The sequence below is a fragment of the Dermochelys coriacea genome, chromosome 2, assembly GCF_009764565.3.
Source record: "Dermochelys coriacea isolate rDerCor1 chromosome 2, rDerCor1.pri.v4, whole genome shotgun sequence".
In the NCBI taxonomy this organism is placed as follows: Eukaryota; Metazoa; Chordata; order Testudines; family Dermochelyidae; genus Dermochelys; species Dermochelys coriacea.
The window spans coordinates 161888593-161916503 of NC_050069.1; the positions used below are offsets into that span (position 1 = coordinate 161888593).

General features: G+C 41.2%; 1 protein-coding gene across 11 annotated transcripts in view; it reads left to right on the top strand.

Moving 5' to 3' along the window:
- GALNT1 (polypeptide N-acetylgalactosaminyltransferase 1) overlaps positions 1–27911 on the top strand; it is a 184914-nt gene that overhangs the window by 99030 nt on the left and 57973 nt on the right. For all 11 annotated transcript variants that reach the window (XM_038389894.2, XM_038389893.2, XM_043508614.1 and 8 more), the window contains 2 exons: positions 6956–7122; positions 23670–23877. In XM_038389894.2, coding sequence (XP_038245822.1) covers positions 6956–7122; positions 23670–23877 — 375 coding nt within the window. The remainder of the gene's footprint in view (positions 1–6955; positions 7123–23669; positions 23878–27911) is intronic.

A 27911-nucleotide genomic window follows, 5' to 3' on the forward strand; every position in this document is an offset into this window, starting at 1 on the left:
TTAACAACTTCGTGATACAGCTTCACACCCAGTCTAATATTCATTCCAGTGCACAACTGAACATCACCACACAGCCCAGTGTATTGCTAACCAGTTTACAAATATAATCAATGAATTGGGTCCATGGAAGGCTATTTTGGTTGTGACCAACATAATATGAAAATTGCTTGGGTGTTGATAAACAAGTATCCATATCCACACTGTTATGGATGTGCTACCCATACAATCAGTTTTACATTGGTGATTTTGAAGATCTGACAACTTTCTCATCAAGTGTCAAAAGTGAAAAACATTGTCAAGTTTTTCAAAAGCAAACAAGTAGCAATAGCCATTTTTCAGCTTAATTTAGTAGAGCACTTAGTTTCATCTGTACTGAGTAAAACTTATTGCACGCAATGGGCATCTATTAAGTGTCTCAAAGATTTTTGGATATGCAAGAAGCCTCTTTAATCAGCCGCTGCTGAAGAAAGGGTGGCCCCCAAGTAACCCACACTGACATTCTTGTTAACTTTTGGATACGAAACTAAAAATTAATTTCACTGTTTGAAGTCGTAGCTCAGTCCATTCAGAATATGAAAAGTGATTAGTTCTACTTTGTCTAATGCCAAGAACTAGTTCCAGAATGTTAAATATATTTGTGAGTATACTGAAAGCAGTCCATTTAAAAAAGCTGAAGAGGAAAAGATAATAGACAAAATAATAGCATGGAAAATAATCAAGTGATCACTTGTGCACAAATGCTGCCTATCATCCTGATCCACTCTTCTAGGGCGAAGAACTTTCTGATGATGACTTTGATTCAGCTTGTGATCGCATAGTGGCTATTGCAAATTTTAGAGGATATACAAACAAACAATTCTGACAGAGGTATCAAATTATAAAGCAAGAAGTAGCCTGTGCAATGGATTTAAAAAAAAAAAAAATCAAGTGCAATCCCAGCAGTTGACTGAAAATAGCTTGCTCCTTCGTCAAGATGGAAAGACTTGTCATCCTTGCACTCTAGCAACAATGGCAGAAATTATTTTAATACTTCTGCGTACTTCTGCATGTGTGGAATGAAACTGGCTGGTTTGGGGAATCCTCTATCCAAACACCAGAAATAGATTGAAGAGCTCCACTGCTGGAAAGCTGGTGACTGTCACAATTTAAGGTTATAGAAGAAAAGGGCAGATAAGAGTTGACTCAGGGTTCATCAGATGAAGAGGAAGATATTGATGAATTTGATAACAGATGTAGATAAAGCAGTTAAAGCTGATTTAAAAAAAAAACTAAAAGCAAGGTGCTCGAAGAGTTGGCCTGCTGTCTACCTAGCATAAGAGCAACTATAAAAGAAAAAGTCCTTTAAATGCCATGTGTTATTTCTGTTAATTCTTTTGTGACTGAGTCTTAATAACATTCACATTTAAATGCTAACCTAATATTGCTACAAAATGTCATTGTTTCACTTTTTTCTGAGTTAGTCAGCTAGATAACTTCTTGTAATTAGACACAAGTTTCTATCTAAGGCTAATCTTTTTGAAGACCATAAAGTCGTACTCTTTCATTCTTGTTCTGATTAAGTAGTACTTTAAAGTATATGACCATTTTTGACCTTGTTGGACTATATTTGTCCAGTCACTTGGCCAGTTATATTTGGACTGGCCAAATGTCCAGCCCTACAGATGTGCCATTCTGATATTAAAATCCTTTAAAATTAGAGAACAGACACAATCTAAATAAAAGAACAATATAATTATATTTTTAAAATACCTTCCATAGGCTTAATTCATAATAATGGCAAGTACCTTTGCGTTTTAAGAGCTGTGGTTAAAGTTATAAACATTCATCTGAACATTTCTACTAACATCTATAGCTATTTTATTAGTAGTAATAAATATTTATATTAATAAAATTCCCATTGTGCTGGGTGTGGTACATACACAAAGTAATGGTGGTCTCAAGTAATGGTGTAACAAACTATAGACAACTCTTAATTTCATCCTTGTATAATGACAGTCATGGTTATAGTTTGATGAGGGGGTTAAAGATCTGGTCATGGTTATTAGATTTGTAATGGCATCAAGTCCTCTGTCACCCTCCCCCCCCCTTTGTTTGTCTGTGAGAAGTGCATATCTTCTAATAGTCTTAAAACAGTAGATATTGGTTTGCAAACATTTACATAAGTTTGCATAAATATACCTAAAGTTACAGAGAGGGGCAAAAAGAAAAGTAGAGATCTTCGTATTTCATTCTCTCTCCTCCCTGTCAGCGTTAACATTTCATTCCAAAAGATTTTCACACCAAAACCACTAATTCTATTGTTAAAAAAAACAAATTGTAGCCCGGTTTCACTGTAAAAGAGTTCCTCGTACCACCCCCCACCTTTCGCAAGTTTTGGGGGAAAGTAGTGCCAAGGAACTTTTCAAATGCCTTCTAGCCCTGAGAGAGCAAAGCAGGTCAGGGAGGAGGATGCTCAACATCCATCACCCAAGCCTGTGGGGGAGAACCAAATTGGGGAGGATCTTCATTTGCTCATAGACCTCAGGTGAGGGCGGTGCTGGGAACCACAACAGGAACTGTAGAGTCATCAGGAACAGCTTCTCCCCTGCTAGCTGCAGATACAGGAGTGCTATAGCCTTAGTTTCAGCCAAAAAGTCTAATTTAGCATGTGCAGCAGCTTTGATTGGCTGCCCTTCTAAGGAGAATGGTGAAGGGCAGCCAATAAAACAGGAAAGCCCCATAACTAAGGACTTTCTTCACAAATAAGAGGGCCTGAAAACCTATAGCTTTAAGGGAAACTTTGAAATGTCAGCAGGTTTAGACTGGTTTGTTTATTTAATATTTACTGCACTATAATGATTGGTGAACATGTTGCTGATAGAGTATTATATATGGAGATCTTGTGTAGTTAATCTTTGTAATTATGATGAAAGTTAAGTTTAGACATTTTCATTGCTTTTAACTCCTCAGATGTCTAGAAAATCTTGAAATGTTTCATTTAAGTGCTATAAAGCCTAGATTTTTAAAGGTATTACTGATCTCAGCATTGCAACGCATAAGTCTCCATTTTCAAAAGTCATTTAAGTACTGGTGAGAAGTCGCATTGAGGGTATGCCTATCAATCCTGCCAATCAGCTCCAACAGCTGGAGTATTCCTTCTCAGCCTTTAACAATAGTAGAGACCACTTCCTCACATTTCCTGGAATCAAGAGCTATAATTTAAACCTCTAAAAGATAATTTGGGGTCAACTGCCATTACCCTAACCCTAAAAGTCACAGGCTAGGTCACATAGTGTCCTGCACCTACATAAGTCAGCATGCTAGCCTTCACCTTTGCTGCATACAAGGATGGTTGAAGTAAGTGTATCAGCCCATCAGACATCACCTAGACAAGAGTGCAGGTCCCCCTGGAAGTAGTCATGTAAATTGGTGGAAGTATCCCAATAAATCTTCCAGAGGAGTTCCCTTTTCTCCATGCCTACCATTCAAAACTCTTATAACAGATTCCTCCAACATGGGGTGGGGGTTTCTGTCAAATTTGAGTGGTATTGTGACTCCATGTGCCAAGTCACAATGCCACTTAAAGTTGCAACAATTTGTGGTTTCCTCAACAAAATCGCAACCCGTGATTTTCTTACAGCCTTGCACATGCATTTATCATCCAGTTCCCTTAACCCAAGGGTAATCTGAATGATCAAACAAGACTCAGCAAAGATAATGCTGGCTCCAGCCCAGACAAAGGCAGTCTTGGTTTTCAGACCTGCTGAACCTCTCATTTCATCCCCCATCCAACTGCCTATTCGGCTGTCTTTGCTATCCCAGAGGGAAGGCCAAATTCTGCATCTGCTTCTAATATTTATAAGATCCAGATTCATTTTATAGTGTGGATACTGGATGATTGTCCATGTTAGAGGGAAGTTGCTCATCCGAAGTCAAAATACCCTTATTAAAAGTAGAACTTAACCAGCGCTATATGCTCATAATGGAAAATACTTGGATGTGCATAGGGCCCTGTCATTCATGATAGGATTAGGCTGTTAGGGTATTTCCTAGATTATTTGTATTTTCTGAAGAGAAAATGAAAGGTCAACATATTTCCACCCGAAGACTATCTAATTGAGTTATTAGTTTTAGTAAACTTTGCTAATATTTAGCTTAAGTAGCCCTTCCAGAAAGACACTATCTCACTCCAAGGCCCAAAAAATCTCTGTTTCTTTGAGGAATATGTTTGTAGCAGACATATATAGGGTAGCCATTTAGAGTTCAGAACATGGGTTTTACACACTTCATTCAATTGAACATCAGTGTGATGCTCATTTTAGGAGGGCATTTTAGTCATTTAGACTCCCAGCACCTACCTCCATAAAGTTTGATCGCTGAGAGTCACCATCAGTGGAATATATATGAACAAGCCCTCAAAGAAGAACACTAATTTTGATTCTTTGAGATCTGCTGTCCACAAGCTGTTGTCTTTCCCCACTAATAGTGTCTTATAATAGCTGGATTCAGTATTAGTGAAGGAATTAAAGGATGGTTGGGGTTGCCTTTGCCTTTGTTGGGAGCACAAGGACATTCAGGGTGCAGGGGCAGTCCCCAATACGCGCTCCTGATCAAAAAAAAAAAAAAAAAAATCCAAAATTGAGTGCACTGGTTCATGTGTACCATCCATGGAATGAATGAATGAATATATATATATATAAAAAAATATGGACAGCATATCTCAAACTCAATAAGGTAAATAACTGTTTCATCATACGGCTATAATGTTTTCTTCCTGAGATTTTGTGACATTCATTCCTACATGGCGGGTAATTTTGTTCAGACTTAATCTTACAAAGAAATGTATGATAAAAACCAGATTGTGCCTGGCCCATACACAAGATGGGGCACGCAGGGCTTGAATTGGAAAACAAATGGCTATTCCTATAAGAACAATCTGTTTGAAATGCCAAAATAAGACATCCTTCCACAGAAGCTACTTAGTGGTGTGGCTTGGATTCCCTTTGGGCTCCATTCATTGTTTTGGGGGGCGGGGGCGGGGAGTCAGACAAGGATGCTCTTTAGGCTCAGCTCACCCTCAGTAAGGCATGTTGGAGCTTGTATGCCTCCAGACTTCGTGGGCTCTCCTTTCAGTTGGAGGAACCACCCCACTCCCACTCAGAAAGTTCAGGCACAAATGTAGTGCTTATGCTCAGAGTATGAGAACTAGTTTTGGCTAGTGCCTTTAGTGACCCATCTTCTGCAAATTGAAGGGTGGGGGTGGGAGGAGGATGCAGACCCATGCCCTATCCCTTTACACTGGCCAGTAATGCTAGTCCCCCCTCCCCCTAAGGTTGGAGGAGATGTGCTGCATGCTCCTCACAGTTCCCTGAAGGCTGTTGCAAGGCATAAGGCTTCCTAAGGCAGCATCCTTCTTGGCATTCCTTCTGGGGTGGAATGTCTCAATATTGCCTACCATGAACTCTGTTGCAGTTCATTTGAGCCCTCAATTTGGAATTCAACATAACAGCTCTACTGTTAGAAATGAAGCTCCATTCCTTGTCCTCTTCTGATTTTGTTTTAATATTTCTACATTGCTTTGTTGATTCTCCAAAGCTGACAGAACTAAAATCTTATAGGACAGTAGCTCGCATACGAGTCTGAATATATATTAGGAGTAAAAAGTGCTAAGTTTTCATAGTCACTTTTAAAGTAGATTTGCACTTTAAAGTTTTTCAATAGTTTTTTGAAAATTTATGTGCAGTATATTGATTTCTCTACCTGATTCTGTGCGGGATTGTTTGCTGAAAAACAGTGGTCCGGTCTGTAGGCTAGATATTTGCTTTTTAAGGTATGTGTTGCTCTTGGAGACATCATAGTCTTGCATACAAATATCAAAACATCAAATATGAAAACTTTTTTAGCCTACTTTCAGCCAGATAAAATTAATTAAATATACTTCAAATTTTTTTGCCTCTAAACTAGCTTTTATAGCATGTCCAATATATTCAAAACCAGAAAAAACATTTTTGTATCCTAGAGTGGGGGCATCAAATGTCACTTAAACTTTCAGTAGCAAAAGGTTGTATGAACATAATCTTGCTTTATTTAGAAAAGCGACAATAAAGTTCAATACACAATTATCCTATAAAATTAATGTTTTAAAATCTTACATTTTTCATATCAAGAACTACTAAAGTAGTATAATGCTAAATATATAATGCTAGTTATATTACATTTTTTCTTCCAGCCATATAGTATTCCAAACAAATTACTTTTTTTGCAAATATACTTTTAATTTTTCTGATTTTTTTCTGTTATAAAACTGTTCACTTCCTAGCCTGTATAGCTTTTGCTTAACTAAGTTTTTTTTCTTAAAGCGACTGTAAGTCGAATTTTGTTATCAGAGGTGGCACCCTTGGAAGATTGATCCTCCTTATTCACAAAACAGGTATACAAGGAAGTACAAGAAATGAGACAGTAGTTTCAATGCATATCTTGTGTTTGCCTGTGGTGTTAACAAGGATGCCACTTCTTTATCCTGTTCTCACCAACTGAATTTATGTACTGCACGTGACTGAACAGCCATCAAATGGTAACATCTGGTCACTGCTGACCAGAGCAGGGAGCAAGACGTGCATTGGAAATGAAAAGCTTGCTGTTCCATTATTTAATCCACTGAGCCATTCAGTCCTCCATCCTTTCCCTGCCTCTCTACTATGGGTTTGAACAATTCAGCATAATAAAGTGACAAACGTTCTTCTTAACCCTTTACACCAGTGTATGTTAAAAAGAGCCAGAAACTGGAACACACAAAGACGTTATGGTGCAAATATATCTATTTGATATTTTAAATCTGCAAACTCTTGGTCTTTTTCACGTTTTAAATTCTATAAGAGTATTTTTAATGTTATAACCCAGAAATTATATTTTAAAATTGTTATTAAAAACTGTTGACTTGTAAATGAACCTGTTTGATTTACCTTTCTGTCCATAGGTGTAAAACAAAGGTGTATCCAGACAACCTTCCTACAACAAGTGTTGTCATTGTGTTTCACAATGAGGCTTGGAGTACACTTTTACGAACTGTCCATAGTGTGATAAATCGGTCGCCACGACACTTGCTGGAAGAAATTGTACTTGTAGATGATGCCAGTGAAAGAGGTAATACAGTGTTGTTGCTGGTTTTCAGATGCTGTCTACATGGCTTTGACTTACTGCTTTAAGAAATTCAGACTTGACATTGGTTTAGCAAGGACAAGTAGTTTTGGGAATATTTGAAAAATCGTAATAATGAAACTATGCCTACATTGGTTTTTATCTGGAACGTTCCAAAATGAATATATAGTAAAAGCACACCTACCCACTCATTGTACTCACTATTAACATTACAAAGGACACAGCAGTTCTGGCTATCTTTTTTTAAAAAAAAAAAGGGGGGGGGAGGGGCCTGTTAAGTACTGTTACTTTCAAATTCTGTGCAATCTGTAGTATGCTTTGCTTTCTAGGGCATTCACAAACCCCTCCAATAGTGGTCCCCGTAGTGAGGTCCCTGGATCATGGGAGTCCACCATGGGTTATGCCGGGGTCTGTCCCTGGAAGCGGGTCCATGGCGCTGGAATGGCGTTCTGGCACTTTGCCACATGAAGGATGCCATTTTGTTCCACACAACATGATGCACCATTCATGAGAGGTCATGCTGCTAGGAGAATTCCCATGCTGCTGTGTACATTTCAGTAGAACCAGAAATGAAAAGTCTGGGTCATTTAATCAGATGCTAATGGGGTCCTTGGTGGAAAAAAGTTTGGGAACGACTCTTTTGTAGCATGTAAGATTTTTTTATATGCATCACCTGATCAAATGAACATAGACAGCTTTCTGCCCTAAAAACCTAAATAACTCAGATGTAAACACACGTGTGCACAGGTTAGAGCTGGTTGAAACTTGACATTTTCATTCCACAGACAAATGTGATTCCCCCCCAACCCCCCCAAAATTACATTCCAAATCAGAATAATATTTTGATTTCCAAAATTCAGTTTTGGCTCAGTCAAAACCTTACAGAAAAATTGAAAAGTTTCATTTAGATTTTGACTTTAATATTTTTATTTAGTTTGTTTCTTTAAAATTCTGATTTAATTTTTAAATATTAATATTAAATACTAACATTTAATTCAAATGTTCGATATGTTATAGTATTGTCAGGATAAAGTTATGCGTAATTTATATCAGTCACAAGTTTTTAAAAAAAAAAAGATTTCATGCTGTGGTCACAGTGACCTTGAGGACCTTGCTGCCATTCATTAACAGTTAGTTAGCTTTGATCTAGTTCTGTTTGAAACGGGACTAGATCAAAGCTAACTAACATGCTGATAATGTGTGGCAGCAGGGTCCATATAAATGGCAAAATTCACAGTTATGTGACAGTGGTGACTATGATGACATAATCGTATCCTTAAGAATTGGTGATTGGTATTGTAATTGATAAATATAAAATAAAATACTAAATATAAACCTAAAATAAAAAATCTATATGGTGAAGGATTTTCTCCAATATTAAGTAACCATATATATATGAAAGTGTTAGAGAAGCCCTGTGTGTGTGTAATATTAATTAACCAATTGTTTTACTGTCTTGTCATCTGTTACCTTCATTTATATAACCAGTGAAGATTATTTCGATAACTTGGGAACGTTGCGGCAGTGCCTGAGATTGCTCATTAGGTAGAGGATAGTGAATGCAAAGGATCACACATTAAGCAGGTGAATAGCTACAGAGGAAATCAACGTGAGCTTTGAAAGACCATCTTTAGAGCCACTTAATCTAATCTCAGAGTGAAAATATTAGCTGAATTGAAGGAAAGTACGAAAATGAAGCAAAAAGGCAATCAAGTAGTAGGGTTAAAGTCTAAGTAGTGGTTATGGTCCAGAGATTCAATATGACTCTGCCATTGCATGGAACAATATGGACATCTGGGAATTAAAGTATTAAACTGAGAAATAACATAGGACAAATGAAGAGAGAACAATCATGCACAAAAGCAAATTCCACTATATTCCTGCAGAAAAACTTGCTTAATCAGAACTACTTTTCAAAATGTTTTCTAGTCAATGAATTTGTATGTGTCCTACTGTTGGAGTCTAGGTAGGATGCAAATGTAGTCCCCAAATTTCAGTTGGTGGCATACTTAAATATTGGCTTTCTTGTTTACTGATGAAGCTTTCTCTGTACTAAAAGGAATGTGCAGGCAAGCCTATTTCAGATGGAAACCCAGTCTTAAAATGGAGAATGTACTAGTACAAGAAGTTACAAGGTAACTGGAACCTCAAACTTTCAAAGAAACACACAATGGGATTCCTTTTAGACAAGTGGTGGGCAACCTGTAGCCCATGAGGGTAAGCTGATTGCGGGCTGCGAGACATTTTGTGGACGTTGACCGTCCGCAGGCACGGCCCCCCCCGCAGCTCCCAGTGGCTGCGGTTCGCCTTTCCCAGCCAATGGGAGCTGCAGGAATCGGTGGCCGGCCCACGCTTCCGACAGCTCCCATTAGCCGACAATGGCGAACCATGGCCCACAGCTTACCCTGAAAGAACGCAGGTTGCCCACCACTGCTTTAGATATTAGGAACAAATGTCACGGAGCCCAGGCTAACTCTGTGCCCTCCTAGCCCCTTCGAGTGCCGCCCTCCCTTTCAGGTCTCAGTCTTGGTGTTTTCTGTCCTGGGATGGAATGATGCAATTCTCAGACCAGGTCTTGGGTTGCAGCATCCTGCATATCAACCTAGATTGCCTCAACAGGATCTGACTTATGTCCAGTACCTGCAAGTCTGTTCCTTCCTCGAGCAGTGATCATGGTAAGCAGTGACTCCTTTAAAACAAAGTATTTATTTAGAACAAAAGCATTTTAAGATAAAAACAGTTCTTAAAACAGACATCTGATTTACCAGATAACTAACCACCTTCCACATGGTTATCCTGTGGAATGGTCTGTTTCCTGTAGATCTCTTCCCTCTCCCAAGGTCTCTACAGTCTGGTTGGCATAGTCTTTCCCATAACTCATAAAACCATTTCTCCCCCATTCATCAGGGAGAGCCCCATTTAAAAGCTGTTAAGTCTTTTTGATCTTGAATTTCCTAGCCTGGCAAAAGGTCCTTGTAGATAGGCTGTAAAGTTCTTGAAGCTGATGTCTTTGCCAGTTGTCTTTCAAGTGTGTGCTGGGATTTTCTTATCTGGAGCCATTGTCTTTGTTGGTTCTTCCTACAGCCATTATTAAGCTTGATCAATGCATTCCTATAGGAAAGTTTTATAACCAAATATACAGTAACTTGCCGTCACTGACCAAGTCACAATACAGTATTCATAAAATCATTACATTACTCTGGTCTTAGATTACATAGTAATTCCATGTCCTTCACATACACTTTCCATGTTCATTTGTCATGTTATTTTGTAATTTAGTTTTGTAACATGTATGCACACACACTTAAATATAAAGCTAAAATGAAAAAGTAAAAAAATTACATTAAAATATGTATAACATTTCAAAGTGAAAAGTCCTTAAAAATCAGAACATTCTGTTCTTACAAGGTTTTTAAAAAACATTTCATTGAAATTAACATGTTCCCATGGGACATTTCAGTTTTGACTAAATTACTTTCTCTGATAAAAACGTTCTGTCAAAAGTTTTGACTAGTTGTGGCACAGGTAAACTAACTTTATAATTAACTACCTTGATTCCACCAACCAGTTGTCAAATGTTCACTCCTCAAGCACTATAACAGCTTTAACATGGAGTCAGACAGTCCCCTTGGGTGCTCCGATCTGTCTTACCACCTAGGTAAGCCTGATTTTGTGATAGATGGTTTCTTACACCAAGGATCATAGCAATATTCAGATTACTCCCAGTCCCAAAGGACTAGTCACTTACCCCAGGTCAACTGCACTTTAGCTGTCACATCAATGACCAGGATTATATATATAAAATGAGTGTTATTTACAAGGTTAAAGCAGGTAAGCATATATATACACACACATGAGTTCCAAACTTCAGTTTCGAAAAGTAATAGAAGCTTCTATAATAAGAAAGCTCTATATGTTCTTTAGGGCTAACCCAGACAAAGCACTGAGGTCTAGTACTTATGGCTAGTAATTCTCGCCCCCAGAGTCCAAGCAGCATAAAGATTCAGGTCCTTCTTGTTGGGGGATTTTATTCCCCCCCCCCCCCCCCGAGCTGCAGGCTCAGCTGATCTGAGGAATTTACTTGCATGACTCATCTTCATGGGCAGGGGAGAGTAAACAGTCTTTTATCCTTTTTAATATTCCACACTAGTCCGTCTGGTGTTGATGGGCTTTCCTTGATAGGAAGGAACGTAACACCTTCTGCTGTGAACCAGTATTTCACGCTAATTAATACCTCTCATCTGTCTGGTGATTCATACAGTTGCAGAGAACTACAATGCAAATGCTCAAATGTTCTTACAATTTGAGATATAGATATTATAAATGAGATTAATGCATGCAGCAGTTTACAAGCATTCCATAAAGTCTAAACACATTTTTATAATTCTAATATCTATTTTAACAATACTAACGCAGGTGAGCCAGAGTGGTTCCAGCTATGTATTTGGAGTGGAGACATAGGAACCTTTGCATGAGCTGGCACCTGGTTTGTCAGCGTCACACCTGAGTTAATTAGTCCCTCTGTACTAAGAACTAGGTCAGCACTGGATGACTGTAGGTCACATCAAGAGGGAATACAGTAGCAAGGATCAGAGAAGAAACCAGGTGAAGCCATGCTAGCTAGCCAAACATACACAGAAAAATTACTCAGACCTTTTAAAAGAAATATCAGTCTGTCTTCCACTTGTTATGAACGACTGTGGCAAGGCCCCATTGCATAAAACTGTTGAACTATTTATTGAAACTTTTAAATGACTACATAAGAAGGGCCATATTGGGTCAGACCAAAGGTCCGTCTAGCCCAGTATCCTATCTTCTGACAGTGGTGAGTGCAAGATGCCCCAGAGGGAATGAACAGAACAGGTAATCATCAAGTTATCCATCCCCTGATGCCCATTCCCAGTTTCTGTCAAACAGGCGAAGGACACCATCCTTGCCCATTCTGGATAATAGCCATTAATAGGCCTATCCTCTATGAACTTACCTCTTTCTTTTTTGTGAACCCTTTTATAGTCTTGGCCTTCTCAACATTCTCTGACAAGAAGTTCCATGGGTTGACTGAGTTGTGTGGAAAAAATACTTCCTTTTGTTTGTTTTAAACCTGCTGCCTATTAATTTCATTTGGTGACCCCTAGTTCTTGTTATGAGAAGGAGTAATAACACTTCCTTATTTACTTTCTCCACACCAGTAATGATTTTCTAGACCTCTATCATATCTCCACCCCCCCTCCCCGTGTCATCTCTTTTCCTAGCTGAAAAGTCCCAGTCTTATTAATCTCTCCTCATATGGAAGCCATTCTATGACCCTAATAATTTTTGTTGCCCTTTTCTGAATTCCACTACATCTTTTTTTGAGATGTTGACCACATCTGCATGCAGTATTCAAGATGTGGGTGTACTGTGGATTTATATAGAGGCAATACGATATTTTCTGTCTTGCAGTCTATCCCTTTCTTAATCATTCCCAACATTTTTGACTGCTGCTGCACATTGAGTGGATGATTTCAGAGAACTATCCACAGTGACTCCAAGATCTTTCTTGAGTGGTAACAGCTAATTTAGACCTCATCATTATATATGTATAGTTAGGACTGTGTTTTCCAATGTGCATTATTTTGCATTTATCAACTTTTGAATTTTATCTGCCATTTTGTTGCCCAGTCACCCAGTTTTGTGAGATTCTTTTGTAGCTGTTCAGTCTGTCTGAGTCTTAACTATCTCTTGAGTAGTCTTGTATCATTTGCTAATTTTGCCACCTCGCTGTTTACTCCTTTTTCCAGATAATTTATGAATATGTTGAATAGGACCGGTCCCAGTACTGATTCCTGGGGGTCATCACTATTTACCCCTCTCCATTCTAATAATTGACTATTTATTCCTACCCTTGTTTCCTATCTTTTAACTAGTTACCAATTCATGAGAGGACCTTCCCTTTTATTCCGTGACAGCTTACTTTACTTAAGAGCCTCTGGTGAGGGACCTTGTCAAAGGCTTTCTGAAAATCTAAGTACACTATATCACTGGATCCTCCTTGTCCCCATGCATGTTGACCCCCTCAGAGAATTCTAGTAGATTGGTGAGGCATGATTTCCCTTTATTTAAAACCATGTTGACTTTCCCCCAACAAATTATGTTCATCTATGTGTCTGACAATTCAGTTTTTAGAATTTCAACCAGTTTGCCCAGTATTGAAGTCAGCCTGTAGTTGCCAGGATCACGTCTAAAGCCCTTTTTAAAAATTGGCATCTCATTAGCTGTCCTCCAGTCATTTGGTACAGAAGCTGATTTAAATGATAGGTTACAAACTGTAATTCGTAGTTCTGCAGTTTCACATTTGAGTTCCTTCAGAACTCTGGGTGAATACCATCTGGTGATTTACTGCTGTTTAATTTATCAATTTGTTCTTACAATCTCCTCTAATGACGCCTCAATCTAGGATAGTTCCTCAGATTTGTCACCTAAAAAGAATGTTTCAGCTGTGGGAATCTCCCTCATCCTCAGCTGTGAAGATGGGTGCAAAAAATTAATTTAGTTTCTCTGCAGTATCATCATTGAATGCTCCTTTAGCATCTCAATTATCCAGTGGCCCCACTAGTTGTTTAGCAGGCTTCCTGCTTCTGATATATTTTTTTTAAAAAAAATTGCTATTTCTTTTTAAGTCTTTGGCTATCTGTTCTTCAAATTCTTTTTTGGCCTTCCTAATTTTATTTTTACACTTCATTTGCAAGAGTTTATGCTCCTTTCTATTTTCCTCACTAGGATTTAACTTCCACTTTTTAAAGGATGCCTTTTTGTTTCTCATTGCTTCTTTTCCTTTGTTTAAACACAGTGGCGCTTTTTTAGGTTTTTACTACATTTTTTAATTTGGGGTATATGTTTAAGTTGAGCCTCACCATAATGTTTTCACTTTGCAAATTAGGCCCCAACATTGAATCCCTGGCCTCCAGTTAAAATATTGTTGCGCTTAGCTAGATAATTTACGAGAAAGACACATTTCTCTTTTCTAGAGCTGGTTGAAAAGTGAGGATTATGTAAGTGAGTGAAACTTGAATGTTTTTAATTTTTTTTTCCCCAAATTTCAAAATTTGAACAATTTCAACCTGGTTCTATAATTGATTTAAATGGTTAAGGAAAAATTCCGTCAACATTTTTCCTGTTTCTGACATTGAAAATTTCAAATTCATAGAATTTTTTACCAGATTTACTTTACGAAAAATAGTAGCTCTTTAATCTTTACATGCAGTAAGTGAGCATGCCTTTTACTATACTGTAAGCAGAACAAGATGTCTCGCACTTGATTTTTGCCAGTCCTGGTTGTGTTGTTTTTAAAAATTTTATTTGTTTCTGTTAGCCTTACCAGTTTCCTGGTATTACACTTGCACGCTTCAGGTCAGCATCATTGCCTCATTTGATTTAGCTATAAATGGTTAGGCTATTTTCAAAGGTTAAAGCAACTACTGAATTTTCCACAGGAAGAACACGTTAATCAATATGACACGCTCCTTCTTTCTCATGAAGTGGTTGGCGTAGGAGGGAAAACAGAAATTGAAATCATGGCTTCCATGTAGATCAGAGCGAAGTATTGCCATAAGGCTGACCCACAGTTCTGTTTGTTTAATGTGTCTGGAGGGGTGCAATTAAATCGAGAGGAATATATTTGGTTGTGATAAATTTGGCTTATTTAATCTGAGTTAATATTTTGTAAGCAGGGTTGTGTACTCAAACAAAATACCGTTTGTAAGATATTTTAGAGAGAAGTATTATGTATTCTTCAGTTGGTTTGTGCCACTCAGGTTATCCTTATTTTTCATTCAGTCCCTGTTAGAACATGTGTGCAAAAATGAAATCTTTGATTTTTTTTTTTTTTTCTGGAGAAGATAGAGATCTATTTAAAGTCGGTCCTGCTTATAGGTTCTTTTGGTATAATACAGCTTTCAAGATCTGTCAAAATGCATTTGTACTTTTTTCCTTCACTAGATTGTCACTGGAGGGTCAATTAGAGCTCACTCAGCCAAAGCAGTGGCAACAAATGGTAGTCACCCTCAGGTCAGCTCTGCCTCTTGAGATTTGCAAGCCAGCCGCTAAGAGTTCATGGCATATTTTGTGCAACATTACACTTCCCATACATTGCATAACCTAGTTCTTTTATACTGGTTCCTTTTTTAGATTTACTTTCCTACACAAGTAGTAAAACTCTCCCCTTTTATTCCAGTCACTTAATGTAGCTATAGAATACATTACATTAAATTACTTATTTATACATATATAAGATAGACTTGAAATCTGCTAATTGTGAACACAGCCAGTTTGTGATCATGTGTTCCTACCACTGTTAATCATATTCTTTCTTCCCAGTTCCCTCAATTGTTTGTTCTCCCACTAGTTGCCACCCATCGTAAACTAGCTCGCTCTTCAGGGTAAGAGACTATTCAGCCATGTGTGATTTGGTCCTTTGGCAGCTATTGTAATACAAATAATAATTTTAATTCCGTAAGTGATTGATAGTCTGCTAGAGTTAGTGTATTGTGTTAGTTCTTCGAGAGAGATATCTCTGTGGGTGCTCCACTCCAGGTGTTGGTGCGTTCGCTCGGAGATTTTTACAGCAGTACTTGTACCAGTCGTGCCTGTGCAGAGCCTCTCTTCCTTCCTCTTCTCCCCTCCCCCCGCCCCCCACTCTGAGTGTACCTTAATAGTACGCGTGCGTGACCGGTCTCCTCAGTGCCTTCTCTACCATCCCCAGCCTGAGACAGAGCTCAGCAGACTTGTTAGAAAACTTTTTCTCCCTTGTTACTTTTACCCTTTTAGATAGTTTACCAGTAGTGTTAGTTCTTAGTGTTACCAGTAGTGTGTGTTTAGTTTTCTCTCAAAATTCTTTGTTCCTGTCGGCGCAGCCGCTTCCGACATGCCTGGCTCCCCAGGCTTTAAGCACTGCTGTAATTGTAAGGATGCCATTCCCCAAAAATGTCTACTGCAGTAAACTTAAGTCTAGGGCCCGGAATGACAGGCTAAAGCTGCTCCTGCTTCAAAAATCATTAGGGTCAGCTTCAGACCCGGGCGCTGATTCCGGCTCTGCTGCACGCTACAGCAACCCCGCTTCAAAGAAGCTGAAGAAAACTACAAAAAAAAAAAGCGCCACCTTCTGTCACCCACAAAGGGAACTTTGTGGGAGAAGGCTTCTCCAGGCAGGTCTACTGCCTCCCTCCCAGCACTTCCCCAGCTGAGCAGTTCAATTTCTGTTTTCCCTCCGGTGCTGTGCAAAACCCACCTCCGCCGCTCGCTCACAGCTCCGGTGCCGAGGCTTGGGGCTTCCAGTTGTCTGTGTCTCACGTGGCACTGCGGTGGAAGCGGTGACGACACATGCAGATGTCACACACGCACACGCCCGCACACCCCCACCCTGCAGGCTCACTGCTCTCCCCGCACCGACACCTGCTGAGCTGGCCTGCAGTCAAACAATTTTAAAGACACCGGTGCAGAGGAACATTTCTTCCCAGCAGATTCCTCTCGCGCAGCCCTCACCACATAGAGGAGCTTCAGCACTGCAATTTACAGTCAGGTGACCTGCTGGTGTTACCCATTCTGCAGTCACCCCTGGGGGAAAACACCTGCTTCTCTCCAAATGCTCAGCCAGGATTCGAACAGCCTTCCTCCAATGAAGAGGAAGCTGGACTGCAGGAGGATTTTTCACCATATCAAGTGTCTCATCCTCAGACCCCAATTAATAGAGGTCATAGAAACTCATCCTACTCTCAGGATCCTGCCCAGTGGTGTGTAAACCCCTGGATGGCACCACCTATGCCCTTCCCACCACAGTGGCAATATTGTGCCCCATGGGCACCCTATCCTTGAGACCACACTCGCTATGCCACCTCAACCAGGCCCGACACCTGCCTGTTACCGCAAGCTCTCGAACCTGCCACTGTTGCCAAACAGCACCATCACAACTGCAGGATCAGGCATGACCTGTCTCTAACCCAGTAGACCCAGTTGTTACAAATGATGAAGCCCTGCTTCCTCCTCCCCCATCATCTTCAGATGACTTTCCTAAATTTCAAGACCTTTTCAAGAGAGTGGCCAGTGAATTAAGAATGAATCTGGAGGAGGTTTCTGAACAGCAGCATGAGTTAAAAGACATCTTGCTGCCTTCTTCCGGAATTGCATTGCCAATCAACCCAGCCCTTCTGGAACCTGCCAAAGGCATCTGGCAGACTCCTGCTGCAAGCCTGCCTACCTACCTATAAATGACCGGATCGCAAGTACTTCATCCCTTCCAAGGACTCTGAATTCCTTTTCACCTAATTCGCTGGTGGTAGACGCAGTCAACCGAAAGAACAAACACCAGTATCCCCATTCCACCTCAGCCGACAAAGACAGTAAGCGTGTAGATCTGCTTGGACGTAAAGTATACGTATCTTTTGCACGCTACAAATTTTGAATTGCTAATTATACTGGCAATATACTGTGATCACAAAAATTACAACAAATTCATGGACTTTGAGGACTTTCCAGAAGAAAAGAAACAACAATTCACTGATTTAGTCTTTGGGGGACAAATCATATCACATACCACTCTTCAAGTGGCCCTCGATGTGGCCAATACTGCAGCAAGATCCACCGCTACAGCAGTAGCCGTGCTGAGGTTCGTGGCTCTCTTCCTCCTCCTTTTCCTCAAGAGGTCCAGAGTACCACTGAAGACCTTCCATTCGACGGTGATAAACTCTTTGTCTCCACAACGAAAGATATCCTTCACTCAATGAAGGATTCAAGGGCAACCCTCGGGTCCTTAGGAATACAAACCCATACAATCAGAAGGCGACAACGTAGATACCAATCTTACAAACGTCCACGCTATCCCACATATACCCAGCACTTCCAGAGATCACACAAGCAACAGCAGCAGCAATGCCAGAGACCCAGATACCAGCGTCACCGCCCCAATTCCGCAGCAGCGTCTCAACCCTCTGCGACTAACGAGCAGATTTGAAGCCTTGATCAAGGGTTTTGAAAATAATGTTCCCACTTCAGCGCTTACACTGCCTGTCCCTATTTTTGGACACTGCCTACGACCATTCTTCCATCAATGGCAGAACATTACCACTGACAAGTGAGTTTTAGAGGTCGTCACACTTGGCTATTCCATCCCCTTCCTATCTTTCCTCCTACCTACCCCCCCCCACCCTCCCCGTCCCTCTTCAGGGACTCTCTCACAAGCAGCTGCTCCTCCAAGAGGTACAGCATCTCCTTCTATTGGGAGCAGTGGAGCTTGTGCCCGAACGACACAGAGGGAAAGGGTTTTACTCCCATTATCTCTTAACAGAAAAGAAAACCAGAGGATGGCGACCGATCCTCGACTTCAGGCAGCTCAACAATTTTATCAAGAAGCAAAAGTTCAAAGTGGTTACCCTCACCACCATAATCCCAGCTCTGGAGCAGGGTGATTGATTTTCAGCCCTCGACCTACAAGACACCTATTTTCATGACAATACATCCAGCCCACAGATGCTTCCTCCATTTTACCCTCTGCTCAACACGCTTTCAATACAGGGTACTATCCTTCGGCCTCTCCACTGCCCCCCCATGCTTTTTCCAAGCTCCTGGCCATAGTTACTGCCCACCTCAGGAAGCAAGGAGTCATATTATTTCCTTACCTAGACGATTGCCTCTTCAAAGCCTCAACACTTGACAAAGCGCTTCGATTCACGCAACTCACTGTCGATTTGCTTCTTATCCCTTGGCCTGCTAATAAACAAAGGCAAATCCACATTAACTCCTACCCAGCACCTGGAGTTCATAGGAGCGCACCTCGATTCCCAAACAGGACTGGCATCTCTCCCGTCCGATCGCTTCAACACCATAAAGCGGCTGGTGGCAAAACTTTGCAACAGTCCTCAAGTCACCGCTCAAGACTGTTTGCAACTACTAGGTCACATGGCCTTGTGCACTTCTGTGGTCCAAAACTCATGACTCTACATGAGGTGCTTCCAAGCTTGGTTGGCCACAGTTTACAGACCCAATGTGCATGCCCTAAACAAACCTCTATCCATACCTTTCAAAGTCAGAGACTCTCACCTATGGTGGACAGTTCCCTCCAACCTCTGCTCTGGAGTCCCCTTTCTCTGGGAGACTCCATCCATCATAATGACTTCCGAATCATCCCTCACAGGGTGGGGTGCTCACATGTTACATCACACAACCCAGGGGTTATGGTCTTCAACTGAAATCTCCCTGCACGTAAACATCCTAGAACTTGGATCTATAAGCAACGCCTGCCGTCACTTCCTCCTGTTAATCCGGAACCAACATGTATGGATAATGACAGACAACATTGCCTGCATGTTCTGTGTAAACAGTCAGGGAGGAGCTCGCTCTCACTCGCTTTGCACAGAAGCCATGAAACTCTGGAACTGGTGCCTTGTGAACAATATCCGGATATCAGCCGCCTACTTTGAATACCACAGCAGACAAATTAAGCAGACGCTTTCCCTGGGACCATGAATGGGAGATGAATGAGGAGATGATCACCAACGTATTCCGCATTTGGGGCTACCCAACCATAGACCTTTTAGCAACTGCAGAGAACACGAAATGCCCCAAATTTTGCTCCAGAGCAGGACTGGTCAAACGCTCCCTGGGAGATGCGTTTATGATTCTGTGGCACCGGAACTTACTCTATGCTTTTTCCCTGATCCCAATTCTCCACAGAGTTCTGACAAAGATACGAACAGATCATGCCATGGTGATCCTGATTGCCTCATCATGGCCCAGACAACTGTGGTTCCCATTCCTCACCAGAATGTCAACTTGACCACGAATTTTGTTGCCTCTCATTCCGGACCTCCTGTTGCAGCAACACGGCCAATTTCTACACCCCAACCTGTCCATGCTTCACCTCAAACTTGGTTCCTACATGATTCTCCCAAAACGAGCTAGCATGCTCTGAGGAAGTTCTAAGAGTGCTCCTACATAGCAGAACACAACCTACTTGCACCACCTGTCTCCAGAATTGGAAGCTATTCACACTATGGTGCTCATCTAAACAACTGTCTCCTATGTCTGCACCTCTTCCTCTTTATACCTGTTAGACCTCAAACAATCTGGCCTTTCTTTCAGCTCCGTCAAAGTCCACCTAGCTGTTACAGCTTTCCACAACATAATTGATGATACCTCTGTGTTTGCCCATCCAATCACTAAACGTTTTTCTCAAAGGATTCCAATCCCTATACCCGGATGTTAGACCTCTTACTCCTCTGTGGGACCTTCACTTAGTATTATCTTGCTTAACTCAACAACCATTCGAATCTCTAGCCACTTGCTTTCTCTTACCTTTCTCTGAAAACAGCATTCTTAGTGGCAATCACTTCTGCCAGATGGGCAGGGGAAATAGCAGCTCTCATGGCAGACCCACCATATACCTTTTTTTTTTTTTTTTTTTAAGGACAAAGTTACCCTTCGATTACACTCCAAATTTCTTCCAAAGGTCCATTTGTCATTCCACATCAATGAACTGTTACACCTGCCAACCTGCTTTTCTAAACCACATGTGAACTCTTCTGAATCCACAATGAATACCCTAGATGTATGCAGGGCTTTGTCTTTCTATTTGAATAGAACCAAGCCCTTTAGGAATTCTTCTAGACTCTTTGTTTCCATTGCGGAGCAGTCCAGAGGGATACCTATTTCTACCTAGAGACTTTCAAAATGGGTTTCTGACTGTATCTGACTCTCTCATCAGGTATGGAAAGTTACGCGTCCAGCAGACATCTGAACTCACTCCACTAGATCGATGGCTACTTCCGTGGCTTTTCTACGCAAAGTTCCCCTGACTGACATCTGTAAAGCAGCTACTTGGTCTTCTGAACACGCTTTTGTAAACACTATGCCCTTAGTCAGGGCTCTCTCTGATGCACTATTAGGCAGAGCTGTATTATCTACTGCATTTCTACCCAATCCGAAGTCCCTACCTTCTTGAGATACACTGCTTTTAAGTCACCTGGAGTGGAGCACCCACAGGGACATTCTCTCTCTCAGAGGAGGTTACTCACCCTGTGCAGTAACTGACATTCCTTGAGATGAGTGTCCTTGTGGGTGCTCCACTACCCTCTCTCCTCCCCTCTACTTTGGAGTTAGGGTAGCCTCTGTTGCAGAGAAGGAACTGAGGAGACCAGTTGCGCGTGCGTACTATTAAGGTACACTCGGGGGGGGGGGGGGAAGCTCTGTGCATGCGCAACAGATACGAGTACTGCTGTAAAAATCTCCGAGCGAAGGCGCAAGAACGCACCAACACCTGGAGTGGAGCACCACAGGGACACTCATGTCGAAGAACATCAGTTACTGTACAGGGTGAGTAACCTCCTCTTCCTTTTTCTTAAGGAGAGCTATTTGGTCGTTTGGCAGTTCAAATATTCATTTATGTTTAGGTGATTTTGCCTTTTATTTTAACTATTTAGGAGTTGGTGATAAATTAATATGAACACCTTAGGCAGAAACTGAAATTCTAAAGGAAGCAAAAATGAAATTAGTCATGTATTAAATCTACATGCGAGGAAATTCTCCTTAATTATAGGACCACAGAACCCATACCATCAAACTGTCTCATAGTCTTCTACTTTCTTCATTACTTTCTGATATTGAGGTGAATATCTCCCACCATAGATAGATAAGTAGGCTTTACAGAATTGTATTTTTTTACATACTTTTTATGAATAGTGTCAATAAATCTTTCTAAGCATTTCTTCCATTTTTATCTACTTAAATTTTTACAGTTACGATAAATTATGGGGAGAACAGACAATTGGGTGGGTTCAAACACTGATGGTAGACACTGAGATTTTAGAAGTTTTATAACAGTTAGTGACAATTGTCAACATAACATATCAAAATATACAAAGTAAATAGTTGTAAATCCAAACTATAAGTTCTTAAGCAGCATTTTTCTTTATCTGTAAATTTCAATTATCTATGCCAGGGTTCTTGAACTTCATTGCATCTCAATCTCCTTCTGACAACAAAAATTACTACATGATCCCAAGAGGGGGGACTGAAGCCTGAGCCCCGCTGCTATAGGCATGGGGAGCGAAGCCAAAGGGCTTCATCCTGGGGGGGGGGGGCGGCCTGTAACATGAGCCCTACCATCCAGGGCTGCAGCTGATGCCTGAGCCCTATACCCCGGGCCCCAGCCAGTCTTAACACCAGCCCTGGTGATCCCTTTAAAATGGGGTCGCAACCCACTTTGCAATCCCGGCCCACAGTTTGAGAACCTCTGATATATGGAAAAAAAAATTCATTGGTTTGAATGCATCCGATGAAGTGAGCTGTAGCTCACGAAAGCTTATGCTCAAATAAATTTGTTAGTCTCTAAGGTGCCACAAGTCCTCTATTCTTTTTACAAATACAGACTAACACGGCTGCCGCTCATTGCCATTGGTTTGTGTGCGTGCAGTGAAATTGACATTTACCAATAAAAATCTAATCCTTCCAAGACTGAGTCTGCAGCCACCTAGGCAGCCTGAGCCTACGTGGCTGCAGAGGGGAAGACATATGTATACTGGTGCAAAAACTTGGTTATCTCAATTGATCATAATGTAAGCATCTTGCATTCCCCATCTCTTTCATGGTATGCAGTGAGAGAAGGGAAATTGAGCAGGAAAAAGGAACGGAGAAACTGATGTGAAGAAATGATGTCCTTTGTTTCATAGCTCAGTGTTTCACATTGTCTTTTGCTGAAGTATTGGGAGGTTGTTTCTTGCTGTGGTATTCTGGTGCTCCTTTCCCTGTAGCTTTCGTGTCCATTCTCAGAATACTACAATACTCAGCCATTTCTGGGCAAGTAAGACTTCATATCATCAATCTCCTAAAGGATTAGAAGTGTAGTCTCCATTATAGCATCTCAGAACAGTGGTATAACCTTACTGATAAATGCTGACAGCTAAATTATTTCACATAAAGCGGTAGCCTCCCATTTAAAAAAAATAACTGTTTCAAAGTGCTATTCACAGGTAGGCACACAATCACATCAACAGTTGAGAGCACAAATCTATGCAGGTTAGTAAATGAAGCTATACAAATTCAAAGTACAAAGCTAAGTATTAATATGCTGGGGGGGGCATATTGAAAGAGCAGCCTTAGATTGAAGACTTAAAGAAAAATGTTTAATGTCCTCTTGTAGGTATGCAGCAGACATTTTTAAAGTATTTTAACCTCCAAGTCGTGGCACGTTGTATTAACATCTGAGACTTGTCGTGTTGCAGCTTATGGTCAGAGCTTGAGGACTCCTCTTTTACTGAACAGCTTAGTTTCTTTCCCTCTAATTGATCACTCGGGTAGATTTCAGTATGATTGATCTTTTTCTTCTGGTTTTCTTTGCACCCATGGTGAGTTAGAAGTACTGCTGAAACGAGATTACTGAGTTTGCTTGTGAATCTGGACCACAGATTGTATAGTTACATTGTACAGCTACAGAGCTACTAGAGCTAGTTATATCATTACCATGTTATCTTAATTCATATTTCTTATTGATTGGTCATATTTTGCAGACTTCTTGAAGAGACCACTGGAAAACTATGTGAAAAAGTTAAAAGTACCAGTTTATGTGATTCGAATGGAGCAACGATCTGGATTGATAAGAGCCAGGTTGAAGGGGGCTGCTGCTTCCAAAGGCCAGGTCATCACCTTCTTAGATGCTCATTGTGAATGTACAGTAGGATGGCTTGAACCTCTGTTGGCACGAATCAAAGTTGACAGGTAATTATCAATTTATTTGTTAATGTTCTACTTTTGTAAAGGTTAATAGGAATACTTTTACTGCAGATTTAACTTAGTTTATCAGCTTCAGCTAAACATATTGTTAACCTGCTTTGAAGTAGTGGATTAATTTTGTAATTTCCCAGTATTTCACAAACGTGTGACTAAAACTAGTGTTCATATGAAATGCTAATACCGGGGAGTTTTTAAAAAGCAAAACTTGCTGTTAAATTTAACTTACATTGAAATATTTTGCCTGTACATATCCTGACTAAGCCTTGGTCTACAACTTATGTCAGTATGACTGCATCAGTCGGGTTTGGAAAATGCACACACCTGAGCGGCACAATTATACCGACCGAACTTCTGATGTCTGTATAACTGCGTTGCTCAGTTATCCCATCAGCATAGGTAGTGTCTTCACTAAGCAATGCCATGTGCTCCACTGCAAGCCCTGAGTTAAATACTCACCCAGTCTAGTGAAAGAAACATAATACAACTGAGAGCATCGTGCTGGAGCTCCTTCGCCTGCACGCACCTTTTCACTCACCTGGAAGAACAGCCTATGGGGTAGTTCTTTAAAGATCATTCTGGTCACAACCTAACAAAAAGATGATGAATGAGGGAGAGTGTGTAGCTACCTATCTGAGCAAGATGTTGGTAGTGGGCTTTCCCTAGCTAACGTTCATTAACTACCAATTGTCAGTTTCTGCTTGGCGTATGCAAAATAAGAGCTATTGAAGTGTTAGGGTTGAGGTCCACTGGCATTATTGCAGGGGGAAGCTTTTAATGTTCTTGTTTACACAGTAGAGTTTAGTCTTTGCTGGAAACAATTTAGTTTGAGAACTAAAGTTGTAAGAACAATTCACTATTACACTGCTATATGTTATAACAGCTCTCCTATCAAAACTCTATTTTAAATGGTAATTAAAATGTTGAAGTTATACTTCGTTCTGGAGGTATAGTTTGGAAGTGAGAGGAGGGTCAGGTTTTTAATAAAAATGTTACCTTTAAAAGAATATACATATTAAAGGGATAGTAAGAAAAGATTAGCATTGTCTTGATTCAGATCTGGTAGTATTTCATAATATAGTTTGCTAATCTAAACTAGTTACCAAGCGTAGCATAATCTCTCAAATCATCTGGTGTCTTGTTCGTTACTCTTTTTTCAGAAAACACAAACACTTGCACATAGCAAATATATTTATTAAGTAACTGTAGATTTCCCTGCTATATTTAGTGTAAAGAACCATCAGAGCCTTGAACTCGTGCTAAACCAACTGGTTTCAAAAATTTAGTCAGTTCCTCTGTTTTGGGGGTCTCATGATGGTTTCTTTGCATATATAAAGGCTATATTTAAAGTTATAAATCACCTGTGAATGAGTACTATACTGTAAAATAAGACAAGAACAAATGAATATAAACTCACCATGAACAAATCCAGGGTGGAAATTTAAAAAGTTTCTAAGAATCAGTGAGGTGAGGTTCTGGAACAGCCTCTCAATAAGAATTGTGGGGACAAACAACATAATTAGTTTTAAGAGCGCTGGGCAAACTTATGAGTGCAATTGTATGATGGGGTAGCTTGGAATAGTAGGGGACAGAGCTCAACAGCCCTGCGGCTCTCTTCCAGTTTGTCTTAAGTTCCTAAAGCTCATGCGTCAGGATTTCAGCTGGCCACTAACAGGTCAGGAAGGGATTTTTTTCCCCCCTTTACAATGTATTCTTGGAGATTTTTTATTGCCTTCTGAAGTATCAGGATGGCTACTGCTCGAGATGGGACAGTAACCAGGGTTGGCTAGGCCTCTGAGCATGCGGCCTGCAGGGTTCTTCCCTGCGGCCCACCAAGCTCCCCGTTGCCCCCCCCCCATTCCCTCCCCAGCACTCCGCATCCCCAGCCTACCTCCAGGCCAGGGGTGAGCAAACTCTGGCCCCTTAGGGCTTTGTATCCGGCCCTTGGATTTGCCAACTCCATGGTGCTGAGGGCCCTGCTCCGGGAAGTGGCAGGCACTGCTTCCCTGCAACCCTGAGGGGCGGGGGAGCAAAGAACTCGGTGAGCTGTTCTTGCCTGTGGTTACCTCCCCTGAAGCTCCCATTCGCCGGGAACGGGGAACCACAGCCAATGAGAGTTTCGGGGGAGGTACCCACAGGCAAGAACAGCTCATGGAGTTCTCTGTTCCCGCTCCCCCCGGGCCGCAGGGACAAGGTGCTCACCGCTTCCCGGAGCAGAGTGGCACGGGGACGTGGTCAGGGCAGGCAGGAGCCTACTCTGGCCCCTGCCATCCCGGAGCCGCTCAAGGTAAGCAGCGGAATCCAAACCCCTCCTGCACCCCGCACTCCAACTCCCTGCCCTGAGCCCCCTGCCTGCACCCCAACCCCCTGCCACACCCCACACCCCTCCTGCACCCCAACTCCTGCTCTGAGCCCCCTGCTGCACCCCAATCCCCTGCCACACCCCGCACTCCCTCCTGCACCCTAACCCCCTGCCCTAAGACCCTGCTGCACCCCACGGGTAGGGGCGGAGGTGGAGTGGGGGGTAGGGGCAGCGGGGGGGGGTGATGTGGTCCTCCTGGTGATTCAAGTTTGAGACCCCTGTTCTAGTCTGTTATGTGTTGTAATACTTTGATCTCATTTCCATTGTTGGGTGTAATGTGTGAGTATGTGTGATGTTGGTGGCCTGTGATATACAGGAGTTCAGACTAGATCAGTGGGGGCAACCTCCAGCACACAGGCCGCACGTGGCCCATCGGTAATCCACTGGCAGGCCACCAGACAGTTTGTTTACATTTGCCTAGCCACCTGCAGTTCCCAGTGCCCATGGTTCATCGTTCCCGGCCAATGGGAGCTGCGGGAAGCAGCAGCCAGCATGTCCCTGTGGCCCACACCACTTCCCGCAGCTCCCATTGGCCAGGAACGATGAATCATGGGTATTGGGAACTGCGGGTGGCTGGGCAAATGTAAACTGTCTGGTGACATGCCAATGGATTACCCTGACGAGTTGCAGGTTGCCCACCATTGGACTAGATTATCTAGTGGTCCCTTCTTGCCTAAAATTCTATGACTTGGTCTTTGGGAAACTTTTCTAAAGTTACGATGATTATTTGAGCTACATTCATCTATATTGTAGTTGGAAATTGAGAAACTGGCTACTTTCTGCTGATCCTTTTTTTTTTCTAGTACGTGCTATTAAGGCACTCGAAACATTCTGCTAGTGTGAAAGAATTTCAGTTTGGTCAGGGGAGCAAAGAAAAGATGCAGGACTTATAAGGATGCTTTATAAAACGTCGTTTGTATATGTTAGTTCCATCTAGTACCCCTGCAGTTGTGGGGGCAGTTTATTAAAATAATCAGCCTAAATAATTTCTTTTGTGTGCTAGTGATGCAGATTTCAGTTTTGTGTTTAAAATAAACCTGGCTGGAGTAAATTACTGAGAGATAAATGTAACTTCTAAATTATCACTACAAAAATGTGGTGCATTAACAACAATTTGCAAGAAATGAAGTTTTGTTGGGAACTCTGTTAAGAGGAAATTACTGTATTTTACCCTTGAAGTCATTATTAAGTAATGTTTTTTTTTTTGTGAGATTATCTTTGGATAAATAGTGGTGCAGGTTGTGCAAGTTGCACCCCTGAAAGGCACCTTCGAATCATATCTTGATGTGACTTTCCAAGAAAGGTAATGTGACCACAGAGAGTTGTCAAAATGCATTTCCAAGAGAGTTAAGCAGATTACAATCTCAGAATTCACCTTCTAAAGAATAGGACAAAGGACGAGTGGTTTCTTCCTATTGAAGATCTCTACATGACATCAGTGTATTTGTTAACCAGAGTTGCTTCATTACATCCATTTGTCGATGTTATTTGAGTATTCCCCCAGAGCAAAGACCAAATTTTTACTTCAAAACATGTAAGCTATCTTGAGCGTACGTCTAGGGACCAAAAAGTTTTATAATCCTGGGTCACTGTGTGGCATTGGGAAGTCCTTATCACTTTATGCCTTAGTTTTCTTATGTGCAAGATGAGGATAATTACT